Source organism: Bos indicus, chromosome 2 (assembly GCF_029378745.1).
Source record: "Bos indicus isolate NIAB-ARS_2022 breed Sahiwal x Tharparkar chromosome 2, NIAB-ARS_B.indTharparkar_mat_pri_1.0, whole genome shotgun sequence".
Taxonomy (NCBI): domain Eukaryota; kingdom Metazoa; phylum Chordata; class Mammalia; order Artiodactyla; family Bovidae; genus Bos; species Bos indicus.
The window spans coordinates 44281377-44308843 of record NC_091761.1 but is presented as its reverse complement, the minus strand read 5'-3'; the positions used below and the strand labels follow the sequence as shown (position 1 = coordinate 44308843).

Sequence of the window (27467 nt, the reverse complement as noted above, 5' to 3'; positions counted from 1 at the left end):
GCATCTAATTTAAATTATTTCAAAGATGGACTACAAAAAAGTTGATGTCACTCTAAATATCCTCATTGAAAAGGGTATGTGCCAGAATCTCAGGATTTGTTTTGCTTATTCAGAATAAACACAAATTTATGTCAATCACCAAAAGATCTCCTTTTTAACCGAATAGACTGACAGGGTGTGTGGGATCATGAACGCTCAAGTCTATCATGTTAACTATTTTCTAGGGCTCCGCATAATAGCATAAAATTCTTATAAAATTCTTATTTCCCACAAAATCACTGATGTTTAATGCATGATTTGTATTAGAAGTATTAATTTAAAGAGTCAGCAGGACCTAGTAGAAGCTGTTTAGTTCAACTTCTGACTCACAACATGTTCTCGGATTTCCTTCCTGTAATGGGTTGAATTGCATCCCCCTCCAGATTCCTATGTTGAAGTCATAACCCCCTGGTACCTCAGAATGTAACCTCATTTTTGAGATAGGGTCTTTATAGAGATCATCAAGTTAAAATGAGGTCATTAGGGTGAGTGTTACTTCAATACGACTGGTGTCTTTATAAAAACTGGAAATTTGGAGACAGGCACACACAGAGGAGAACCTGTGTGAAGATGGATGCAGAGACTGGAGAGATGCTTCTAAAGAGAGGAATGCTGGAGATTGCCAGAAAAACCCCAAGAAACTAGCAGAGACGCATGGAAGACAGTCTTTCTCAAATTCCTCAAAAGGAAGCAATCTTGTTGATACCTTGATCTTAAATTTCTAGCCTCCAGAATTCTGAGGCAATAAATTTCCATTAAAAAAAAAAAAAGTCATCATATTATCCAATACCAATGGCCTGAAAGATTTCACATTACTTTGAATGGTGCCTAGCTTTCAATATAGCAATGTAAAGAATCTGGACAATTTGGCTTATGTGCAAAATTCTGAAATACAGTCTACATTTATTAGCAACAACAACCTACTTGTCCCTTTTTTCCCTCATATGTCAGAAACAGAAAGATTTTTTTCCAATGGAAAAGTTTGGAAAATAAAGTCTGTTTTTATTGTAGTAAGTTTTAGCTGTTGGGATGTAGGTTTTTTTGTTTGTTTGTTTGTTTTTCCATTAAACTGTCACTGTTGAATGTAACTCCTGGCCGGGACTGTACTAAAACAAGGTTATACTGCTTTAAGCTTCAAATTTTAATACAATGTTTTCTGAAGTAGCAAAAAAGGCAGTGAGGCAAACTAGATTGCCCTGGTGCAAAGAACCCTTGAGGCACTTAGAGTCTCTGTGTAAATAATTCAGAGATACTTGGGCCTCATTTACTTTGCACCAGCAATGAGGTAAGTGTAATGGTTTGGGAGATCTTCTTGACCTCATCCTTGATGTTCAGCTTGCAGGGTCTTAGTTCCCTGACCAGGGATTGAACCTAGGCCCTGGAAGTGAAAGTGCTGAGGGCAGGCACACCTACTGCTTAACCAACACGAAGCCTGGGCCATGGGTATCAACAGAGAGGTGCTGGGGCAGAGCAGGCCAGGAGGCTGCAGAGGTCCACTCTATGTACTGGCGTGGGTCCAATACTTGAATAATATGTATAAGGAATACAATAACTAAACTATACATGTGAGAAAGAAAGTTATTATCTACACAGCCCATTTTTCACCCACACCGCAGGGCTTGTGGGATCCTAGTCCCCTGACCAGGGATTGAACTCAGGCCCTCTGAAATGGAATCACAGAGTCCTAACCACTGGACTGCCAGGGAATCCCCTCATATCCTTCTTTTTTTGTTGTTTTAAAGAAAAACTTGAACCAAATCTAACAATATCTTGACTACCATGCTGATTCCAGTCAAAGCCTTGTAACAATATTATTCCAGACAAATGAACTCTGATAAGTCATGGACTAGGATCCTGGGAGACCTGCGAGAACAATTCTCTAATAACTCGGCTGCAGCTGGTCTGGACTCAGCTCTCATAGCAACTCTGTCACCTGTGATCTTTCTCTCATATCTAAATGCTTAAGCTATGTCAATGGCTCTTTGCGGCCCCAAATGACATTTTCCAAGGGGAGTACCTTGGAACACTAATCTCATGAGATAGCAAACACAAAGAAGGGATTTTCTACAAGGGAAATACCCCATTTTTAATAGCTTCTCTAGGAATTTCAAACATGCTTTACCTTCTTTATCTTCATGTCTCTAAGAAGTCTTGCAGTGAAGAAACCTGACAACTATTTAATCCATAAATTTCAAATTTATTTGACCATGAAAAACATACTATTTGTATCTTTTAAAAAATCAGCATTTTGGGACTTCCCTTGTGGTCCAGTGGTTAAGACTCTGAGCTTCCAATGCAGGGGACATGGCTTCGATCCCTGATGGAGCAACTAGTATCCCACATGCCATGTGGTAAGGCCAAAAGAATAAAATCAACATTCTGTGGGATCTATTTTGGAGGTCTCTTTAGCAAAGCATACTAGAGCCCTAATATACTGGCCTAAACCTATTTTTTCAGTCTCTTCTGTTGCTCTCAATTCATGCCCTCCACTTCCTTTTTCTAAGCATGATCTGCAAGAAAAACCACTTATTTCTCAACCACATATTGTTTCTATGTCAATGCTTTTGTACATTCTTGACTGCCTTAAGAACCAGCTCAAAAAAAAAACACACAAAAAACACAAAACTGTAAAGTCTTCTCAGATACCTCTTACTCCCTATGTTTTTCTCTTTACACTTTTCTTACTTTGCTCATAATTCCATTATTACACAGTATTTTAACCATCACTTCCTTTTTTCTGTTTTCTTACCATGGGTAAGACAGTCTGTCTTAGTCCCATTTGTACTTCCTAAAGTCTGGTGTAATGCATGGCAGTAAAAAGTGTTCACTAAATATTTAATGAAAGAATCTATAAATATGCATTATAACAAGCAGACAAAAGGGCATAAGTGGCTCACAGAGTGGTTATTATAAGACGTTGCCATTAAATTAACTCCAGTGGTTGTGGGTATAAGACTTTAGAGAGTGAAAAGGAAAACCAATGAACTGATATCTACCTTGTTTCTTTCTCACTATTTACACTAATCCCCCTCCACCCACTCCACTGGCTCTGACAATAGGTGACTACATAGATTATACGGGATGACTTCAAAGGGAAGGAACAGTTAAAAGTCGAAGGCACTTTGAGGAGTGAAAAGGAGGGTGGAAGATAGGAGAACAGATGCTTATTTGAGAAATCTTCAATCTAACTTGGCATCCTTGCCACTCATGATATATTACTTTAGTTAGTAATCTGATTCATCATCACCAACTCTGCCTTCATCATCCTTGAAGGTCAAAATACTGTGCCTTTAAGAGTGTTTCACTCTGTAATGTCGAAGGCTCTAAATAGAGAACTAAAGAAGGAACCACTGATGTTTGGGATCCTGCTCCCACAGACACTGACAACGGTCCCATTTGGTATGTTCAGCATTCTTTCACAAAGCAGACCAGAATGTAAATGCAAAAGAGAGTTACGGGTGGACTGCACCACTCTGGGCCATCACAGAAACCACAAACAGGCTTTTGAGATGAGTATTGTGCTTTTTGGGCAGCCTGGACCCACTTCTGTGGTTGGTGAATCCATCCCCCACAGCCCTGTTCCTGTAGGGCTTGATGGAGCTAACCACATATATTAGTGTTTTTGCTTCTCCATCATGGTGAATCTCATGATGCTTTCTGACTGACTGGTATACCAGGAAAGACAAGTTTAAACTCCTTAATGTTAATGATAGTTGCTACATCCACTTAAGGATGTGACTATTCTGGGTACCAGCTGGCAGCAGAAACCACACTGAGAACACCATTATCGAGCTTTCTTCCAAGGATCTGAGAAAGGTGGACATCTCATTTGCTTTCAAGTCAGCTGTGACTCAGGTATGACAGATGTCATTAGCCTCATTGAGAAGCTTGGGCAAAGCAGGGATGAGTGGCTTCGTTTGCCGAGGTGGTAACAGATGAAGACAGCCTCTTGAGGATTCTTCCCACCAGACTACTAATTAGCTAACTGACTGGAGCTGAGACAGAAAAGGATCAGCTGCACAACTCTGCTCTCTGCTTTTGTAAGACTGGCCTTCTCGTCAGTTAATCAGTGTTTCTCCATTCAGAATGGAGATCAGGGACTTCCCTGGTGGTCCAGTGGTTAAGATTTCACCTGCCAATGCAGGTTACTCAGGTTTGATCCCTGGTCCAGGAAGATCCCAAGTGCTTCTGAGAAACAAAGCTGGTAGTTCTCTAAAGCCAGTGCACCATAACTACTGAAGCCTGTCCACCTAGAGCCTGTGCTCTGCAACAAGAGAAGCCACCGCAATGAGAAGCCCTAGGACCACAACGAAGAGTAGCCCCTGCTCACCACAACTAGAGAAAGCCCACAAACAGCAACAAAGACCCCGAGCAGCCATACATAAATGAATAAAGAAAAAAAATTTTAAAGAATGGCATCAGAGCAAACTGGAAAAGCATTCACAAAGGCAACACGTGTCACCCCAGTCTGAAAGCGCAGCTTGGAGAAGTAGCACATTTGAACATCTTACCTAAGCTGGACCGAGTGTTCGAACGTTCAATTATTGCTCTCTTGCTGGGATTATTTAGCACAGACCTCTTAGCAAGAGAAATGTCAGCTGTCACTCTTGTTATTGATATCCTATGAATAGGAACACAGAACAGAACAAACCAGTAAAAATGTGGTGGGGCTCTCCAAGCGATTTATAACCACAGTACTTAATAACCACTTTACATACTATAGTGCAACCACAGTATAATAAAACATTGGCCACAAGTATTTTAAATAGGCTTTGGCTAGCATTAAAATACAAGCAGAGCAGAATGGAGGAAGGTTTTTGGCTATTCAACAACAAAAAAACTCCAGGAAGAATGCAAACTCTTCCTCCACTATTGTCTGTCTTGCGGAATTCTCCTTATAGTGCACACCATACCAAGAGGGAATCAAAACATATGAATAAACTATGTTCTTTCTAGCAAGCAGCAATACAATTTCCCCACAATTCATAGCTGATTTTCTCTTGAACAAGACCTTCAGGAACTGCACAGTGCCTCAGTGCTGCTGGTCAAAGGGGAAAATCCTCTTCATTTTAATCATCAAAGACACTCAACCAATTGGTAGCTGTGTTGCATTCCTGGTGCTCAACAGTTAACTCATGACACATGAAGCATTTTACCACAGGCCTGAAGGAATGCTTCATTTCTAAGAATATGAAAAATATGGTTTCTTTTCTACAGGCACAAGATTATCTAGCATGTTTGCATATTACTTTGAATGCATATGGTGGACAGAAATAAGACACTATTGCTGAGGGCAATGTGAGGATTGTGCCAGGATTTCCCTAAATTAGAAAGTATCCTGCAGTCATGCAAGACAAGAATAAAGCAGAGACATTGCCAATGAATGGAGACAGAAGTCTATCTTGTCTACGTATATGATCTAGCAAATGAGAATCTCTGGAACTTACAACTTTCAAGTTCTTTATTTTAGGCTGGGTTTGCTCAACTTCAAATTATGATCTATCTGCAGAATGCAAAGAATGCCTCTCTAAGCCAGCTACTGCCATCATGGGCCCTTCCTCATGCTTATCTTCAGAGCTTAGAAGATTCCAGAAAACAGACAAGGCCCCTTCCCTTTTATACTCATGCACTCTTTCTCCCCAACTTTCAAGCTCCTCCAGAGGGTGGAGCAAGAAAAGGGTAGAGTTAGCCACAATTGAGTCCTATGTCATCTCACACCTATTTAGGGATATGTCAGCCCTCTCAGGAGATTCCTCACTTGACTTCAGGGACCTGAATCCTTGGGGAGAATTTAAAACAGTCCTCTTTGGTCAGAAATCATTTCTTTAGAGCAATAGGCTGTGCAGAAAAAGTTCTGGTGCCATTTTAAAGCAAAGTACTCTTTGTTGGTGGTGGTGGATATATAAGCTGCAAATGGTGAGGAAGTTTAAAGAATTTTAATTCCTTAGAATTTTTCAGGCCCTAATAAATTATTTGAGGCATCTTCAGACTGTATTCTGTGGAAACCAAGAATTTTGTGAAATATCTCAGGTCACTGAGAACATCGAATAGGGGCCGAGCTGGCCAGCAGGGCCCATCTTTCCCATGCTTAATACCAAATAAGTGCCTCTGCATTTCTGTTGAGGCCTTACCTGTGATTTCATTGTAAGCACTTGTTCAACTGCTAAAAGATACTGGAAAATACTGGTCTGTACAACTTCATTTTATCAAGAAAAAAAGTGAGACATGAGGAGGAAGTTCCACATGGATCCCTAGCGTCTAAGAAGGTCTAAAGCACAGGCTCCCAAGCTCTAGACCAGCACTTAGTCACCAGACTCATAATTCTCTTACAGTTTCAGCTTCCTTCTCTAGCAACCCCAAATCTCCAGATACCAGCCAAACCATCAAGAGCAGATCTGGGCCACACAGAGTGATGGCCACTTTCTAAGTCAGGTTAAAGTCCATGGAGCCCATATTTGAGTCTCTATTACTCAGCTGGCTGCCGCACTTGAGGCATGAAATCTCATAGGTAGTCGTTGTGGTCAGAGATCATTTTACCTACAGAATAGGATTTGCTTGTTTATTTTTGTGTTTCTGGCGTCTTTGTTTGTTTGCAGTTTTAAGAATGGAGTCGCTGATTAGAAAAATACTATCAAGTTCTAGGGGCAGAATTCAGCCTTCTAGAATATTCATTTTTAGAGGATAGAGGATCCAAAGATTCTGTTCTGCTTAGGTGAAAATCAAATCTAGTTTTATACTAGCCAAGTAGTGACCCTGGTTCCTAAAAGTTGGAGGGATTATCAGCAGATGTGTACTCTTATATTTTCTGGGTTCTAACACACTTTTATAAAGCCATTTTCAAATATATATAAAGTTTTTACCAAGAGACAGAATAATAACACACAAACAAAAAACAGGAAATGAAAACTTCTTCATGTGTTCTGAACACAAAAAAGGTGTGGACAATAAAAGATTCTTTTTCTTCTTTTATTGGTCAGTAAAATACCAATTTGTTGTTGGTGGTCGCTAAATTGTGTCTGACTCTTTGTGACCCCATGGACTGCAGCACACCTGGCTTCCCTGTCCTTCACTAATTTGTTAGCTAATTTGTTAATATGTTATTTCTTAATAAAAATACATATGTAGGAAAGAGCTTAGGAGAAGACAGACACAGCTCCAGAAACCCTCCAATAAGACAAAGCAGGAGTTTCTATTTTCTATGCAAAGATGCTTACTATTATCAAAATCAGACACCAAATCCAAACTTTTTGTTGTTTAAAAGGCTCCCCAGTAAAGTAATTACATTCATTATTAAATGCTACCTAGTTTATATACTTTTTTTTTACTTAAACTAATACTCTTTCTACTTCTTTTCTTGATATACCTTCATATCTTCTAGTGACTTTTAATACTTCCATGTATCTTTGGTATACATCTCTAAGAAGTTCCCTTGGATACTTCTCTGTGACACAGTGTCAGTAATTACTCGTGAGGGATAAAGGATGTTCAGTTCCCCAGCAGACTGGATATATATAAATCTGGTAAATCTGAATCCTAGTTGTTACTTACTTCTGATTTGGAATCCTTCATAATTTCTGCACTCCATCAGTGCTATGAGTTTTAGTTTTCTGTTACTTATCTATGGAAAGACGTTACTCTCAGGTGAGACACATTCATTCAAAAATAATTAGTATTTCCAGGTTGATAATGGAAAGCTAAGGATCCTTTTATACTCTATCCTTACCACATCCAATATGCAACCCTGTTAGTATATTAGTTAAAAAAAAAAAAAAAAAACTCTTATTCTTCACAAAGGAAAAACATTCCAAAGATCAGAGAGCACACTGTCAAGAGAAGGAAAGGAAGAGAAGGCATTCATGGACCTGGGGAGTCTCTCTGATCTTCCTCTGGCTGGATCTTCCTGCTGGCTTCGTGACCATGGACAAATCATGCCATTTTTTTGAGCATCAGGATGATAGTTCTGCCAGACTATCTCACAAGACAATCACTAGGAACAAATGAGGCAATATCTAAAAGTGTTTTCTTAAATACTCATTCATAGTTATAGCATGAACTCTCCCATTGCCAGAGTCCATGAAACTTACATATACTTGGAGGGTGGGAGAATAAGGTCAGACATGTTACAATCAAAATCTGTTAATTTAAATATTCATATTTGAATAATTCAAATTATCTCGAGTGCTTGAGTGTCCACGGATGAGTCTGCATTTGAATAGAGAGTAGGAGGAGCTGATAAGAGGGTGCTATTGATTATGAAACAGAAGGCACTGTATTGTTCTTTTCCATTTGTTGCCTACAAGTTGTTTTCATTCTTCCATGTCTTGGCTGCTTTGTGATAGCATCAGCTGTTGCCATTTCCTTTCATAAATAAATACTATTTCTTTGAGTCTCCCTCAATTATATTTTTAGCCTCCTTTCTTCAAATTCTTCCTAAAACCTTTTTTTAAAGCATGCCTTGGCTAGTTGCTTCAGATCCTATTTGTATGTTCATTTAGGATTTGGGGCCATAATCATGTTGGTTACAAAGTGTCCTATAACTGCTATAGAGCTGATCTGATTCAGTTGTCAAAAAGCCTAAAGTTACAACTTTGTTGGGATTTGAAATGATTAGCATAGGTCAACACATTGCAATTGGTTTGACTGCTTGCTGTTCAGCCTGTGAATGGTAGATTCAACCAGCTGAACAAACCTCATCTGAAAGGATGATCCCTGATGAATGTTTGTGGTGTGAAATGAAGAGAGAAAAGCTCCTTGCCATTGTGCATGCACTGTGCCCCTGCCAGGCTGGTGCATTGTACCAGCTCGTTAGACTCATTCACTTAGTTCATGACCTGTGCATAGGAACTGTCATGGATAGCCACATGTACAGGGGTTCCCTGAGGAAGTATTCAGTATTGTGCTTTTCATTCTTTCTTACATACATTCTAGTTAAGCCTTGAATTTATTAAGCAATGAATCCATCAAGCAATGAATGACAATACAATTGTAAAATAAGTAGCTTTAAACTGATTCAAATCATTTCTAAGGTATCATAAAAGAGTAAGTAAATGATTCTGTAGGAGACACTGTTGATGTTTAATTCAATTTGTTGAATTATTTTTTAACCAAGATCTGAAAAATAGTACTGAAGAAGAAAGACTTTTAGGCAGTTTCTTTTTCTCTTTTGGCTCTTTCTGAAAAAGAAATTATCCTATTTTGTCTAACCTACTGCATTCATAGCCAGTGAAACATGGAGGAGGTTTCCAGTAGAACATATTGTTTATGCTGTATTGCTATGCAAAAGCCCGCTGTGTAATTGTTCTCTTGGCTGGTTTCAATTAAAGACTATTTGTTGTTTTTCCTTTTATTAATTGGTGGAACACAATGCAGCAGATTGTCATGGCTCAAAATGTAAGGATATTCCCCACACAGCAGACATGTCAGAGTCACAGTGAAACTACAAGCACATTTCTTTTTCCTAATCAAAGTTTCCATATACACCAGTGAATGTATTATTGTTTTTCTGCTGCAGTGGCCTCTGCTAATTTGAAAGCAAGCCCTCTCTCCTACTCCCACCTTTATTATCTAGCTTTCTCAAACTCTGCCATACATCAGATCTCTCTCAGGCAGAGTCTCTCTACACACATATCTTGTGCTGCTGCTGTATTCCTCCTCACATCTCTACACCCTCTGCTGTGCCATCAGACACCCTGGACCACTTGGCATTGGAATTTTAGTTCTATTTCTATTAAAATCATCTTCAATAGTGTATGCTTGATGAATCAGGTAACTCAAGCTGATAAATCTCTGCTGTTACAATTAAATGCACTTCCTCTCTCTATGTCTGAAGATTGAGGAAGAACCTCAGATTCTTCATTCTTGAAGTCAGTAATTAAGTCAGTCACTTTCTCTTTGCTAAATTACAATAATTACTTCCTTCTTTTCCATAAGGTCCTACTGTGCAAAACTTTACTAACACTGCTGTTTATACGAATGTTATATGGGGACCAAAACAAACAGAAACTTAGACTGCATGTGGGATGGCATTTGTTCAGCTCAAGAGCTCTTGTGGGGTCACAGGATGAAGCACTGCTCAGAACTTCCTTAAATAAAGGCCCACAGGTTAAAGCCATGTGACTCCAAGCACAGCTGAAGGAAGCCTGCTTGACTGAGCCAGGCATATCAACTATTAACAACCCAGGGAGAGCTGCATGAAGGTAAGGGTCATGGCCCCTGTCATCAGAGGCAAGGATCAAAACCAACATTAAGTTAAAAAGCCACAGTTCAGCTGTTTATTTGCAATGCCTTTTTTAAGAAGTAGATTCCCGGTACTCAAAAGTTACAAACAGAAGCAGGGTATCCATCTACCTGTTGTTTGACTTAAGAGATTAGAATATAAGGACTTTTTACATTTCCTTCCAACTCCAATAGTCTAGTATTCAGTACTTTTCACTTGTTTTCTTTGAAATTACTTCATTCTCTGTCTATTTTGTTTAAAAAGAGAGAGAGAATAGGATACATCTATGGCTTTCTTATTAAGCCCTTGTGTCCACTAGATAAATATGGCAGACTGCTATTTGTTCAATAAAATCCATTTTGTCTTCCTCCTGGGCACATAGCTAGACTGTAATTCCTAGCCTCCTTTGCAAGAAGGTGTGGCCACATGTCTAAGTTCTAGCCAATGAAATGTGAGAATGATGTGAACTAGAGAAGCTGGTTCACTCCTCTCCCTACAGCTGATTGTAGAGATCAACCCCAGGCCAGCGGTCCCAAATGATGCACAGGACAAACTTTCTTTCCCATCCTTCCCTTCTCCATCCTACCCACCTTCCAGCTGAGGAACACCTGCCTCAGACTGTGCAATGAGCAACAATAAGTTTCCACTGAGTTTGATTCATTATACATTTTGGGCTCTATTTACCAAGGCAATCTAGCCTGTACTCTGACCAGTGCATTCTTTTGGCAAAACATGTTAGCCTTTACCCTGCTTCATTGTGTACTCCAAGGCCAAATCTGCCTGTTAACTCCAGGTATCTCTTGACTTCCTACGTTTGCATTCCAGTCTCCTATGATGAAAAGGACATCTTTTTTTGGTGTTCGTTCTAGAAGGTCTTGTAAGTCATCATAGAACCATTCAACTTCAGCTTCTTTGGCATTAGTGTTTGGAGCGTAGACTTGGATTATTGTGATATTGAATGCTTTGCCTTGGAAACGAACAGAAATCATTCTGTCATTTTTGAGATTGCACCCAAGTACTGCCATTTCAGACTCTTCTGTTGACTATGAGGGCTACTACATTTCTTCTAAGGGATTCTTGTCCACAGTAGTAGATATAATGGTCATCTGAATTAAATTTGCCCATTCCTGTCCATTTTAGTTCACTGATCAATGTTCACTCTTGCCATCTCCTGTTTGACCACTTCCAATTTTCCTTGATTCATGGACCTAACATTCCAGGTTCATTTCTTTACAGCATCAGACTTCACTTTCATCACCAGTTATATCCACAACTGGGCATTGTTTTTGCTTTGGCTCCATCTCTTCATTGTTTCTGGAGTTATTTCTCCACTCTTTTCCAGTAGCATATTGGGCACTTACCAACCTGGGGAGTTCATCTTTCAGTGTCATACTTTTTTGCCTTTTCATACTATTCATGGGGTTCTCAAGGCAAAAACACTGAAGTGGTTTGCCATTCCCTTCTCCAGTGGACCACGTTTTGTCAGAACTCTCCATTATGACCCATCTGTCTTGGGTGACCCTACATGGCATGGCTCATAGTTTCATTGAATTAGCCAAGGCTGTGATCCATGTGACCAGTGTGGTTAGTTTTCTGTGATTGTGGTTTTCATTCTGTCTGCCTTCTGATGGAGAAGGATAAAAGCCTTATGGAAGCTTCCTGATGGGAGAGACTGACTGTGGGGGAAACTGGGTCTTGTTCTGATGGTCAGGGCCCTGCTCAGTAAACCTTTAATCCACTTTTCTGTTGATGGGTGGGGCTGTGTTACCTCCCTGTTATTTGGTCTGAGGCCAAACTATGGTAGGGGTAATGACCATAATGGCAACCTCCTTCAAAGGGACTTATGCACTCACTGTTGTATTCAGTGCCCCTGACCCCACAACAGGCCACTGTCAACCCACGCCTCTGCTGGAGGCTCCTGGACACTCACAGCCAAGTCTGTCTCAGTTTCTTGTGGGGACAAAGCTCCTTTCTCCTGGCTCCTGGTGCACACAAGGTTTGTTTGTGCCCTCCAAGAGTCTGTTTCCCCATTCTTGTGGGAGTTCTGTAATCAAATCCCACTGGCCCCCAAAGTCAAATTCCCTGGGGGTTCTCAGTCTCTTTGCTGGATCCCCAGGTTGGGAAATCTGTCATGGGTCCTAGAACTTTCTTTCTTAACAGTATGAGAATTTCTTTGATATATTGTTCTACAGTTTGTAGGTCGTCTGCTCAGCAGCTCTATAGTGGGGCTAATGGCAACCTCCTCCAAGAGGGCTTATGCCACACATTGCGTGTCCCAGGTAGCTACACCCAGAGCCTCTGTTGCTGCGGCAGGCCACTGCTGACCCGTGCCTCCATAGGAGACACTCACACACTCAAAGGCAGGTCTGGCTCAGTCTTTCTGGGGACTCTGGGTCCTGGTGCACATAAAGTTTTGTTTGAACCCTCTGAGCATCTCTGGCAGGTATGGGGTTTTATTCTAAATGTGATTTCACCCCTCCTACCATCTTGTTAGGGCTTCTCCTTTGCCCTTGGATGTGGGGTATCTATTTTGGGGGGGGTCTTTTTTGGTGAGACAGATAACAATCTGTCAACGATTGTTCAGCAGTAAGTTGAAATTTTGCAGTTCTCACTGGGGAAGATGAGCACATGTCCTTCTATTCCACCATCTCATTTTCAACAACACAAGAGATGACTCTATACATGGACATCCTCAGATGATCAATACTGAAATCAAATTGATTATATTCTTTGCATCCAAAGATGGAGAAGCTCTATACAGTCAGCAAAAATAAGACAGGGAGCTGACTGTGGCTCAAATCATGAACTCCTTATTGCGAAATTCAGGCTTAAATTGAAGAAAGTAGGGAAAACCACTAGACTGCTAAATCAAATCCCTTATAATTATATAGTGGAAGTGACAAATAGATTCAAGGGATTAGATCTGATATACAGAGTGCCTGAAGAACTATGGATGGAGGTTAGTGACATTGTACAGGAGGTGATGATCAAGACCATCCCCAAGAAAAAGAAATGCAAAAAGGCAAAATGGTTGTCTGAGGAGGGCTTACAGAGCTGAGAAAAGAAGAGAAGCAAAATGCAAAAAAGAGAAGGAAAGTATATCCACTTGAATGCATAGTTCCAAAAAATAGCAAAGACAGATAAGAAAACCTTCCTCAGTGATCAATGCAAAGAGATAAAGGAAAACAATAGATGGGAAAGACTAGAAATCTCTTCAAGAAAGTCAGAGATACCAAGGTAATATTTCATGCAAAGATGGGCACAATAAAGGACAGAAATGGTATGGGCCTAACAGAAGCATAAGATATTAAGAAGAGGTGGCTAGAATACAGAAAGAACTATACAAAAAAGATCTCCATGATCCAGATAACCACAAAGGTGTGATCACTCACCTAGAGTCAGACATCCTGGAATGCAAAGTCAAGTGGGCCTTAGGAAGCATCACTACGAACAAAGCTAGTGGAGATGATGGGATTCCAGCTGAGCTATTAAAAATCGTAAAAGATGATGCTGTGAAAGTCCTGCACTCAATATGCTAGCAAATTTGGAAAACTCAACAGTGGCCACAGGATTAGAAAAGGTCAGTTTTCATTCCAATCCAAAAGAAAGGCAATGCCAAAGAATGCTCAAACTACCAAACAATTGCACTCATCTCACACACTAGCAAAGTAATTCTCAAAATTCTCCAAGTGAGGCTTCAACAGTATGTGAACCAAGAAATTCCAGATTTTGAAGCTGGATTTAGAAAAGGCAGAGGAACCAGAGATCAAATTGCCAACATCCGTTGGATCATTGAAAAAGCAAAAGAGTTCCAGAAAAACATCTATGTCTGCTTTACTGACTACACCAAAGTCTTTGACTGTGTGGATCACAATAAACTGTGGAAAATTCTGAAAGAGATGGGAATACCAGACCACCTGACCTGAGAAATCTGTCTCCTGAGAAATCTGTATGCAAGTCAAGAAGCAACAGTTAGGACCAAATATGGAACAATGGACTGGTTGAAAATTGGGAAATGAATATGTCAAGGCTGTATATTGTCACCTTGCTTATTTAATTTATATGCACAGTACATCATGAGAAATGCTGGGCTGGATGAAGCACAAGCTGGAATTAAGATTGCTGGGAGAAATATCAATAACCTCAGATAGGCAGATGACACCATTCTTATGGCAGAAAGTGAAAGGGATCTAAAGAGCCTCCTGATGAAAGTGAAAGAGGAGAGTGAAAAAGTTGGCTTAAAACTCAACATTCAGAAAACTAAGATCATGGCATCTGGTTCCATCATTTCATGGCATATAGATGGGGAAATAGTGGAAACAGTAACAAGCTTTATTTTCTTGAGCTCTAAAATCACTGCAGATGGTGACTGAAGCATGAAATTAAAAGACACTTGCTCCTTGGAAGAAAAGCTATGACCAACCTAGACAGCACATTAAAAAGCAGAGACATTACTTTGCCAGCAAAGGTCTGTCTAGTCAAAGCTATGGTTTTTCCAGTAGTCATGAATGACTGTGAGAGTCCAACCATAAAGAAGGCTGAGCGCAGAAGAACTAATGCTTTGAACTGTGGTGTTGGAGAAGACTCTTGAGAGTCCCTTGGACAGCAAGGAGATCCAGCCAGGCAATCCTAAAGGAAATCAGTCCTGAATATTCATTGGAAGGACTGATGCTGAAGATGAAGCTCCAATACTTTGGCCACCTAATGCAAAAAACTGACTAATTGGAAAAGACCATGATGCTAAGAAAGATTGAAGGTAGGAGGTGAAGGGGATGACAGAGGATGAGATGGTTGGATGGCATCACCAACTCAATGGACATGAGTTTGAGCAAGACCTGCGAGTTGGTAATGGACAGGGAAGCCTGGCATGCTGCAGTCCATGGGCTTGCAAAGAGTCGGACCCAAGTGAGCAACTGAACTGAAACTGAAGTCTGTACTGAGGTACTTAGCAATTCACATAATGGCACTGAAGTTTCTGCTTTCTTGAACTAAAACATCAACTATTGGAACTAACATCCCAGCTTATTTTCTTTCTATTATATATAGTCCCAGAAACTAACAAATACTTTAAACACAATTATCCAGAAGGTTTTTCTTTTAAACAAATATATACAATTTGTACTTAAATCAGTATCATGTTTGCTTTTTTTCTTAAAATATCATATTTTTAAAAACCCATGTGGAAATTTTTAAAAATATCTTTAAATACTTAAAAATTTAGTAAGCTGGATGCATTTATCCATACTTATCCATCAGCGCTAAGTTTTCTTCATTTCTAATAAATCTTCAGGTATTGATTTCATGTGGTTATTTTTACACGGAATACATTCTGCATTGTGAAAGAGCTTAGTTCTTAGTATTGAGTCGGTGTGGACTTTTTAACATTTCTCTGCAAAATACAGAAGCTCCTTCCAGATATTTTTCACAAAACTGAAATGATAAAATTTTCTATTGGTTAAAGACTGTGCCATGTTGATATGGGTCATAGTGGGATAAGATACATAGAAAAGAAAACAATAAAATAGCAAGGTAATTTCTAGTAAAACAAACCCAGAACTGAATATTCAAAGAATTACTATTCCCTTCAAAATAGTCACTTTGGGAGGCTTATGATGAAAACAGGATTCCTTGGTGGCTCAGTCAGTAAAGAATCTGCCTGCAATGCGAACCCAGGTTCGATCCCTGGGTCAGGAAGATGCCCTGGAGAAGGAAATGGTAACCCACTCCAGTATTCTTGCCTGGAAAATACTATGGATGGAGGAGCCTGGCGAGCTGCAGTCCATGGGATTGCAAGAGTAGAACACAACTTAGCAATTAAACCACCACCACCATGATGGAAACATTTCTTGCGCTCTTCTTTTAAGGAAATTTAGTACTTTATATCTTCATATGATACACAGGCATATATGCATGCACACACACAGTTCCCAAATGATTCTACCCAACGTGACCAGCGATGCACCATATTGTCAGAAACATTCTATATTTTTCATCATTTTCTCATAAACATGTTTGGTATGAATTCAATTACAAGTGAGAAAATAAAGACTAACACATACATGTAAATAAAACAAATGGATTATTTTCCTTATCAAGGTCCTTTTACTTTAAGAGATTCAATGCTATACATCCTAACTTCATATTTTCAGAGCACTTTCATTGTGTTCTCCCTTGAACACTGACTTAACTTTTAATTAGAGAACATCTGCAATCGCAGGAGACATAGACCTACAAATCAATTTATCATTCACGGTGGTTAAAGGAAAATAAAAATGGAAAAGCATCTGTATGTCTCACCTCCCATCAAACCTGTGCTTCAGGAAATCAAAGAGGGCTTTCTGCATCATGTCTGTGACCTTTGCAGAGGTGAGAGAAAAAGAATGAGGCAAACAACAGCAGAGAGAGAGAGAGATCAAGAGTGAGAGAGCTGCAAAGAAGGGTGCTCCAACCAAAGACCTTATCACAGCTATTTGTCTGCTGGGGGCAGGACAGGGCAAACTACCATGAATGGAGTTTTTCACACTTAACCTACTTGCGCTTACTCAGTTTCCCCCATTTGTTCTCCTCCAGGGTGCTGAGGGGTGAACCAGCGGTATTCACTAGACCCAAGACAGACCCTCATCTCTTTTTTAGGGGTTGAATGGCCACCAGGAGACCAGGATAAGCTGGCTCTGTGCACAGGTACGGCCTGTCCATGCCATACCTGAGTGGTGCCTGCCTGCAGTGAGGAGCAACTAGAGCTCCTTGGGCCAGCCCCAGGCCCGGCCTCCTGCTAGTCCGAGCAAGTTGGTGGACACATTCTCCACATCCAGGGCTGGACTTCTGTAGACCCCTCTCTGCTCTTCCTCAGACAGTCCCCATTGAGAGGGGGAGGGGAGGGGAGGGAGTGAAAGGGGAAGTGGGAGAAGGAGATGGGATTCTTAAACCTGCGTCAAAGAGATTGATTAATTCAGTCAACAAATGTGCACTGAAAGCTGACTATGTGCCAGATTTGTGCTGATTCAGTGGGAAGGGTGCCATGGAGGTGGCCCACCTTCAGATAATGTCCTACCCATTTATTCTTATCCATGCTGGCATAAAGTCAAAATGGCAACATCTGAAATGCAGTACATCTAAGTGCTCTCTTCTTCCTTACATTGCTTAGTTCATCTCTGAAGGAGTTCAATGATATTTTTAATGGAGTTTTTTCCCTTTTTTACGTCCTTTAAAATAAAGAAGCAGGGAAATGTTTGGTGGAATATGCCATCGTCTTGAGCACCCAGCAAAGCGAGACTGGTTGGTGCTCTGAGGTGAGGTTTGCTGGCAGTTTGCTTTTATGTTCCCTTGTGCCATTCATTTGCTATTTTTTCTAACAGCAACAGGAACCGTTGAGACAGATAAAATCCTTTTCTTTGACTTGAAAGCAGAGCAAACCTTTGACCAGAACTTCCCATTATAACTATTTTGAGGGAGCTATTTCTAAACACTGTAATACATGAAAGATGAGAAGAGGGCCAGAGAGGGAGGAAATAGCAAAGGGCCACGTGAACCCCACAAAGCACCTCCTGTCTTCACAAGCTGAGGGCCCTAGTGGAGGAAGCTCCCAGTGGCTGTCTCCTAGATTCTTGATCAAGAACTAATGGGTAACAGACTGATATTGGTACCTCATAACCCTTCAGCGATGGCCCCACCAGCACCACCGGACGCATGGATGGCACCACGTCGTAGGGGGGGATGTGCTCCGTCTGAAAGAGACGATTGGACACACATAACAAGGTGTGAGGGTCAGCAGCCCTCCTCCACAGCCACAACATTCACAATCCTCCGGCCAAATGAGAAATGATAACCACGGGTCCCACCAAGGAGACGCCTCCCTCATTTTATAGCCATTTGGGTCACTGAAATGGAGCATTACAGGCATTTATGGATAGAAACCTTCACAGGAGATTTAAAAAGGAAACATGACTTACCACTTTTTGCTTCTGTTTTGCTAAAAGACAACAATGAGAGCCATATCAAAATATGTAATCTCTGTCATTGTCAGCACACGATTTTAAAAAATGGAAGAATATGCCAATTTGTCCCTGTCATTCTCGTCATTTCCCAATCACCCACTCTGCAGAGTACTACTCTATTATTTCATTCTGGTTGGGCCAATTGGGAAGACAAATGCAAAAACAGACAATTTCCTCCCTGAACAAATGACCTCATACCCTGATTTCACAATGGGTGGGGGGGCTAGATTTCATAACATTGGCTGGGCCAGCCACAGGCCATGGGTTGTTCCTGTGCTGGACACAGCAAGTGGTGTGGCTGAGAGCAACTTGGACAAATCAAATTTGATAAAAAGGGACTTAGAACAATAATTTGTATAATAATGACCATCACTGCACTCACTAGTTATTTTTGGATGTGTAATTTTGGTAAACTAGCAGAAGAATTTGCAGTTCTTTTTGTGTTCTTAAGGCTTTCTGCTCACTTTCCAGAATACTGACATATTTTTCCTAGTGCACTGCTTTTAATTTCAAGTAAGTTTATAATCAGTTGTCCCTGTTCTTTCTTGTGTGTAATAGTGAACAGCTGCAATGACTTAAATGTTCAGCAAATGGGGATGAGGCAAAATATACTCAATATCTCTGGCTTTGTGGCCACCCATGCAGTCCTGTCCATTTGCGGACAACCTAAAGAACAAGACTTTGGTTCAGAGCCCTGGAGATCAGGGTTCACATACAAGGACTCTGATACTCAGATCTGCTCTGGAACCAACCCAGTTTCCTGCAGTTATGGTATGCCAGGATAGACATTGGATCTGTCATTCTGAATTGATGACCCCAGATACATTAATGCAGCATCCGTTCTGGGGCAGAATGAAATGAGCCAGGGAACGTGGTGGAAGAAAAATTCTTGCTTGAACACCTCCACAATTTCTAAATGTACAACAGCTTCTGATTGGGCCATCACTGTCCCTTCATAACCATTAAATTCAGGGCTCAGTTGTCTGCTTTTCAAACAGAAATGAGCCCCTTTGGGCCAAACCTCATTCTCTGCTTCAACCCTCCCCACCTCCACAGCTCAGGTTGTACCAACCCACCCTGAAGTTTTACATGAAGACTGGAACTTGGCATTTTCTTTAGAATGCTTTTAAAACTCATATAATTGGCCCTCACCATCTTAAAGTGTGCTGGGTTCTCGGGTGGAATAGTGAACTTGCTTCTGAATGATTTATACAATAGAGGGCAAATAAGATTGTACAAAATCATGAGCCATATCAAAACATGTAATCTCTGTCATTGTTACAATGATCTGAATTTCTAGTAACACAAGTACCCTTTAAATCAAATTAAATTACTAGAGAAAAGCAAATAAGCAATGAAATAGTAAGTATAAAAATCTTTAAATTGCTTCCAAATTAGTAAAAAAATATTTGCATGTATTTTCAAAGATTAAGAAAGAAATACATTCCATTAAAAAAAAAAAAGTCTAACTAAACCCCTCACCTGTTGATGTGGGAGTTGCTCGAAATGTCCCTGATACCATTTCTCCGAGACTTGAAGAAGAATTTCCACTAGATTTCCTAAGATACAGAAAAGGAACTTAGGACTCATTCCCCAGATTCCTTGAAAATCGAACTTGAGAGTACAAAGCTTTCTTTGGCCTTAATCCTACTAAATAATTCAAAACACACCAAGTCCTGCTCTTAGAGTGGAGCTTCAAGGATCTGCCCAAATGTTTTCTTTGACCTCCTTTCTCAGAGAAAGTGGGAAACTAACTAAGATCTGGAAATACTTTGTGAAAGTCTCCTTCCTAATTATTCAATGCAGAAATGAGGCCAATGAATCACTAAGAGGAGTGTTCTTGTGAACCGTCTGCTTAACCAACACTGACCACCAATGCACTGGCTGGATGTCAAACACAGCTCAGAATGAGCAGAAGCGTATTCACTGTTACAGGAACTAAGGATACAACAGTGAGGGGAAACAGAATTCCTTCCCTTATACAGACAAATTCTAGTGGTATCAGTTTCAGTCAGATGAATAGGTAAAAATGTAGTATGTTTGATAGTAAGTGCAATAAAGAAAACTGAGATGGGAGAGAGACAAGCAAGGGGAGAGAAACGGATTCAACTTTAGATATGGTGGCAGGAACTGGATCATTGAAAAGATGATATTTAACACAGATCTGAAGCAGATGAAGGAGTGATTCAGTGGAAAAGTGAAGGAAAGGGTCTGGTAAGAAAAAAAGAGCAATTGCAAAGGAAGATAGGCTTTCACATGGAGCAGCAAGAGAGACAAAAAGTCTAGAGAAGTAATAAGAGGGATGAATCATTAATAACATCACAGGCATGTTATATCCTAACAAAGGTCGATAATTAAAAGTGGGGCTCACACTGTACTATTGTGATCTCCTATCACTGTTTAAGAACTTCTCATTATGACAAAGGCAAAAGGGCTCCTGAAGAACAGAGGCATTTTTGAAACAGAAAAGGATCTAATAGAAAAAGGAGGTTGAGAGTTAAGAGAAAGAACTCATTCTATTTTAGGACTTGCAAAAAACAGTAACACATAGCAAATCAGTGCTTCAGTGTGGGCTCACAATACACGCAGGCTTAATATGATGTTGATTTGTCCTCTCAGGCTTTGCTTGTATCCCTGGGTCTTTAAACACCTGCACTCTGATCTTTGTGGATACTTCATTGTTCACTAGAGGTTAATTCATCTGAAGCTGGACAGAGTCTTCCCTTTATTGCCAAGCAGTGGCCACAGAAAACCCTGGAGAAGTTGCTACTAGTCCTGGGATGGTATTGCATGTACTACGGCATTCTGTACTCACTTGAAAGAGCTTCTTTGAAAGATAACCAAGAAGAGCTACGATGCCAGGTCAGACCAGGCCCCCACTTACACTACTGTAAAAGGATGCCCTACACAACTCTCACAGAGGGAAGCTCAGGTTCCCAAGAGGGTTTGTTGAGGTCACAGAAAACAGTCTCCACTGTGGAATTCATGCTGATTTCAGGAGCGTCCGGCTTCGTTCAGTACACAACAGGGGGCATGAACTACCTGAAACCCCCTTGTGTCAATTTCAGAAACGCCCTGCACATAGAAAAATAGCTTTTACTTCAAAAGCATACGAGTTTAACTTAATAAGGAAACTTGAAAACATCGCCTAATTTCCCTGCTCCCTGCAAACAAAATGTGGAGAAAAGAAGGAGCCTCACCCTCCGTGAAAACGGCCCCTTTTCTGTTCCTGCTGAATCCGTATGTTCTCCAATCTCAGCGGACTTGGGATGAAGCCAATCTCACAGCCTTCTTTCACCAGCCTTCCTATCCACCAATCATTGTTATATTTCTGGAACACAGAAACAACGATGCTATCAATTCACTTATCTTCACATTTATTCATTTCAGGGGGCCAAAAGAGGAGGCACTATGTTATATAACATTATACTGTACCATGTTATATATACAAACACTATTTATAGTATATTATACCATATTATATATATCTGGGGGGTGGTGTCCAAAGAATAAAGCAAGCTTTCTAGTCCAAAAGCCAAGATAATTAATACTTGAGGGTCTGCAGGCCATATGGACTCTGATGCAACCACTGTAACCTTCTGCTGTAGTGTGGAAGCAGCCACAGACAGTATGTAAACACGTAAGCACGGCTGTGCTTCAAGAAACCTTTTCTTTCTGAAAGACAGCAGGCTGGGTTTCAGCCCATGGGACACCGTTTGCTAATCCCTGGGCTAAAGTCAGGTCTTAATGTTCGGATTCCTTTGGTCCTTGTCAAGAAGCTCTTGCCACATCTTCGGGAATAGATTTTATAAGGATAAAAATGCACCACTGTAATTAGAACTCTGGAAGACAAGGCAGACAAGTCTAAGATGAAATACACTGAACAGTCTGTTATTTATCAAAAGCTTTGAGGTAAAAATTCCACCATAGTATCTGTATTTTACTCTCTCTGGGGAAAAACAATATAATCTTCCAAATACAGATTTGCAAATCAAGGTCCATCTTATTACCTGAAGAAAAATAAGCCTACTCTCACAAAGACTAAGCATATTTTACATAAGTGGAATTTTTGAAGTAATCTCCAAGTGACCTGAAATCCAATAGGAATGAAGGAATTTCCATTTAAATAAAGTTCCAAGACATGTAACTTTGGAAAACAAACCCACACAAAGGCTTCAGTCAATATGGGGTGAACATGGTCCTATTTGATGGGCCAGCACAACTGCATTTGTAATGACAGATCTGCTGAGTTTGCTGACTTTTAAAAAAAATGCACAATATGACAGCTGCAAGTTAAGTTTTATTTGGGGGCAAAATGAGGACTATAGCCCAGGAGACAGCATTTCAGATAGTTCTGAGAAACTGCTCCAAGAGGCAGTGGAGGAAGGTCAGAAAGAATACATTCAATCAAGCACAAACAGAAGCTTTCTGCTAGTCATAAGGAGCAGTCATCATTAAGAAGGAATTTAGTGCTTTTCTAAATATGAGGAGATATAAGAATGGGGCTCATAAAATTGGCTCCTGAAAAATACTTAACTATCTGAAGACCAGTTATGGCAGTTTTTCCCAGAGCACAGAGTGCCTCGTTTCTGCTCTCCACTTTCAGAGGGTGTTGAAAATCAGCAGCTGCAGCAGCACATGACTTAATCCGGACAGAGGCAGATGGCAAGCGCCCGTGTTGCTGTTGTTGTTCAGTCGCTAAGTCGTGTCCGACTCTTTTGGGCTTCCCTGGCGGCTCAGTCAGTAAAGTACCCATGGCAAGTACCAGTTTGTAGTTAACAAATCTTAGGGCAGAAGGCATGTTTAATCCAAGCTACCTGCCTCAAGGGAAGGTTTCAGCTAGGTGATTTCCAGAAAACAGACATTAGTCCTACTGTTTACATCCTCCAGAGATAATTCCAAAAACTTTCTTTATTGTCTTTATTAATGTCGGACAAGGTAACTCTCTTTCTCTTTGATCCAGGAAGCATCTCATTTTTTCAAAGCGTAACTCTATATGGTATATTTTGCTTAGCTCACAGGACAGTAGAATTTGTATATGACATTGACATGCTGGGAAGGAGAAATGGATATTTCCACTGAATCATCAAAGCACGAAATTTCGGGTGGCTCTGAGTAATTCTGAGTAACAGTTATATACTCAAAAGCAAAAAGATATGAGTTAGAGATTTGGCCTTTGTTTTGCACACAGCTCCTACACAAAGCACACATGGCAAGCAGTCTGAGCCGGCACTGAAGAAATGTGAGTCAACCTAATATAAAATCTTGAACAGTCTAGGCCTCAATTTCTCCCATCTTTCCATCTTTTATTTAAGGATAACACTCCTGAAATAACAGGTCTATTTATTTTGGAATTAACAAAAGGCAATGGGACTCCGTTAGAATGTTTGGTGCATGGATTTGGAATTTAAGTTTTACTGTGGTGGGGACAAAACAGACAGTGAGTCATAGTTTCCCACAGCTTAAGTTACCTCCTGAAATCAAATTAACCCACCGGAACACTAACTTACTAACTGCTACCCAAATGATCTTAAAGGGGTTCCTGAAATAGTTGATGTAACTTCCCAAGATGTTTTACTTTCTTCTGCTGCTGCTGCTGCTAAGTCGCTTCAGTCGTGTCCAACTCTGTGCGACCCCATAGACGGCAGCCCACCAGGCTCCCCCGTCCCTGGGATTCTCCAGGCAAGAACACTGGGTGGGTTGCCATTTCCTTCTCCAATGCGTGAAAGCGAAAAGTGAAAGGGAAGTCGCTCGGTCGTGTCCGACTCTTAGCAACCCCATGGACTGCAGCCTTCCAGGCTCCTCTGTTCATGGGATTTTCCAGGCAAGAATACTGGAGTGGGGTGCCATTTACTTTCTTCTAGGAAATAGCTAAAGCACAGTGAAAATCTGACTCAATGTTAATGAAAGTCCTTTGAGCCACTTAGAGGAAAGTTACATTGTACATTCAAGGGCTTAAATCACTGGTCATTTGGTGTATGTGATAAGGACTGCTGTAGCTTTTCTCTACTTTTAAGCTTTTCATTACTGATAAAGTACAGAAAATAGAGCATACCAAATGGCCTTCGAGGTTATGGATGAGAGGAAAGGCTACAACTCGATTATAGAAATACGTTCACGTGCGTTGATGTTCTGGGAGTACATGCCAGCTTCCTGGCAAGGTCACGTTAGTGCTATTCCAATTCTTCTCATTTTGCTTTCCTGAAAATGATGAGCACTTTCTCTTCCTAAGATGTTTCCTTATTTGAGATCTCAAAATCTGAAAACAAGTGGCTCTAATCCATATAGGATTACCAGCTCAACATCATACATCAAACTGCCAGGCAAGGGAAAGTCACTGGTCGAGGAGCATATAGATCAAAAAAGCAACCAACAGGACAAATGGAGATGATTGATGAAATGGAGGAAAAACAATAAAATGCATCAAGGTGGGGATGCAGGTGTGAGTAGTATGCTTGGAATATCTGAGGACTTCTTTTACTGTTTCAAGTGTTGCTTCTCCTTGGAAACAATGGGAATGAGCAACTAATGAATATGGTTTGGTCGTTTTTGATGAGAATGATGACACAAAGTCAACCTAACCACTCAGGTGTTAGGGCACATGTTTTGGGTTGAGAGTCCTTGTCTTTTGGGCAAATATGAATATCCTCATGTCATACATGATCAAAAAAGCAGAAGAGGTCAACTCGATGCTTCCTCAGTTTCTCATAACCAAAACTATGAGTACCTAAACTCATCTTTTCCCCTATCTGTTATAATAACTAAGTATTCCCCTTCCTATCAAAGGTCTGCCCCATCACTTGGGGTCCGGATCCCAGGCTTCCTGACTACCAAAAACTTCCCACCTTTCCCATCAATGTCTCTCCTTTTCTCTCTGTTAACAGGCATGGACACATATTCTGATAGCTCCCATCTTGAAAGAAAACCTCTTTTGACTTCATACCCTCTTCAGTCTACTGCCTGGTCAGTGTCAACTCCCTTGGAAGCATGGTCTGTGCTTGCTAAATATACTTCCTAACTCCCCTTCTCTCCTTATCACACTGCATCCAGCTTTCATCTCCAAAACTCCAGACAATGGTCCCAGCGACGTCCACGCTGCTGACCACTGTGTTGCCAACCCAACGTCCATTCCTTTCTCCTCACCTTAGGTGACATGTCACAACATTGGCTGCAGCTGGTTGCTTCCTCCTTTTGAACACACTCTTCTCTGTTGATGTCCATGAATTGCTCTGCCCTAGTTCTCCTCCCATTTCTCAGGCTTCTCCTTTTCAGCTTCCTTATTTGCTGAGTCTTTTCATGCACCCCACCTTTGCAGGATGGAATTCCTTTGGATTTGATCCAGGGCTGCCTTCTCTCCTCCTTCCCCTCTGTCTTTAGATGACTTCATTCATTACCACAGCTTTACATGCCACCTGGATAAACTAACGATCCAAATGTATATCTTTGGCCCAACCCCTTCCTTTGAGCTCCAGATTCTCACATCTAACTTCCTACTTCATTTCTCCTTTGATATGTCCACTCCCAAATTCCCTTCCCATCTGTCCTCACCCCACCCTAGTCATATCCATCCCAGCTGCTCAATTCATAAACCTTGATTTCCTTGATCATCTTTGATGTCTCCCTCAATCTTAGCTCCTACACAAGGTCCATCACCAGCACTCTTCATTGAATTCCCACAGTATACCTCAAATGTGGAGAGAAATAGTTTTCTCCATCTCAGTAGCACCAGGATGGCTCAATCCCATTATCCCTCATCTAGAACAGCTCTAACGGTCTCCCTGATTCCAGACTTCTCCCACTCCAATCCACTGTCTCTCCAACAGCTAGTTTTATTTTAAATGCGTGATAATGCAAGCAACAACCTCAGTCTTCTAAATCTCAGTGAGAAGGGACGGATTTGGAAGCCTTTCCAATTAAATGAGGCAAAACACTGGCAGCTCCTCAGGGCTCCTCTCCGTTTAGTTTGGCTCAGAGCTGATTCCTGCCCTTGATTGTGTGGCAGGTTAAGGCATGCATCCTACATTTACCTCTTTTATGTGTAGAAAATCCTTCGCGTCAAAGGAGATGGCCGTGCTTGGAACAGGCACATCCTCGTCCAAGGCACCACAGTAGCTCACATTCGTCTTCACAGCAAATGCTACGGGTTTAGACTAGGAACAGAACCATAGAAGAAGGATGAAGGGAGGAAGACGTGGAAGGTTTTTCTAACTGAAATGTAGAATCAGATCACGGAGAGTACCAGGCAGTAAGAGAAATCGCTTTCCAAAGAGGGATCTCAATTGGGTTTCGCATTTCCAGGCAGCACTAAGAAATCTGCAGAAAGGACTCTGAAAAGGATTCTGTCCTACTCACTCAACCCTGTTCCCCTCCTGTCATACTTTCCAACATTCCAAAGAATTGTGCCCCAGAGTCTTGGGGAGAGAAGGCAGAAGGGGCAGTCTGCTTTGTCCTTTAGTCATAAAACTTAAGTTTGTTATTTTATTTTCTGAAGTATGAGCGTCCTTTTACTCTTTTTACCTCTCTTTGGCTGCACCATGAGGCCTGAGGGATCCCAGCTCCCCAACCAGGGATTGAACCTGGGCCCTCAGCAGTGAGAGGATGGAGTCCTGACTCCTGAACCACCAAGGAATTCCCATGTTTATTATTTTAAATGATAACAGATACCCACATCTTGGGGTACAGGAAATGTATGCTGGGTCTTAAAGGAAAAAGAAGTGGAGGGGTAAAATAAATATTGTTGAAATAGCCTCAGATCTGAAAACCTGCAGGATCCCATTCAATAGAATATCTTGTCCTGGCAGGGAAAAAAAAGGCCAGCCCGGCCGGGGCAGACAGGGAGGGCGGAGCCGTTTACTCATCACGTCACCTTCTCCCTAGCTAACAAAACTGCTTCTGAAACTCTTTTTAGACAAATTCCCCTGCAGCAAAGTGCTCCTGGGCGGCTGCAGCTTGGCAGAGGCTCAGCTAACCTCCAGCTTCAGCTGACAGCACTGCTGCTGACATCCGGGTGACCACAGCAGCCACAGGATAGACCCTGAGAGAAAACTAAAACAGGAATTAGCCACGCGAGAACACACCAGGTTCCTGCAATCCTGGGCTGCTCTAGTCTAGAGGTGCTTAGTCTCTCAGTCGTGTCGTGAACCCATGGACTGCAGCCCACCAGGCTCCTCTGTCCATGGAATTCTCCAGGCAAGAATACTGGAGTGGATTGCAGTTCC

The 27467-nt window shown here is 41.1% G+C and overlaps 1 protein-coding gene across 4 annotated transcripts in view; it reads right to left on the bottom strand.

Moving 5' to 3' along the window:
* Positions 1 to 27467, bottom strand: part of CACNB4 (calcium voltage-gated channel auxiliary subunit beta 4) — a 279581-nt gene that overhangs the window by 34922 nt on the left and 217192 nt on the right. For 3 of the 4 annotated variants that reach the window (XM_019972642.2, XM_019972649.2, XM_070767875.1), the window contains exons 4-10: positions 26277 to 26399; positions 21450 to 21580; positions 19732 to 19808; positions 18205 to 18224; positions 17899 to 17979; positions 16553 to 16611; positions 4551 to 4660 (exon numbers count right to left, since the gene is read on the bottom strand). In XM_019972642.2, the coding sequence (XP_019828201.1) occupies positions 4551 to 4660; positions 16553 to 16611; positions 17899 to 17979; positions 18205 to 18224; positions 19732 to 19808; positions 21450 to 21580; positions 26277 to 26399 (601 nt within the window). Of the gene's footprint in view, positions 1 to 4550; positions 4661 to 16552; positions 16612 to 17898; positions 17980 to 18204; positions 18225 to 19731; positions 19809 to 21449; positions 21581 to 26276; positions 26400 to 27467 lie in introns of those variants that run through there. The other variant, XM_070767885.1, reaches the window with a different exon arrangement.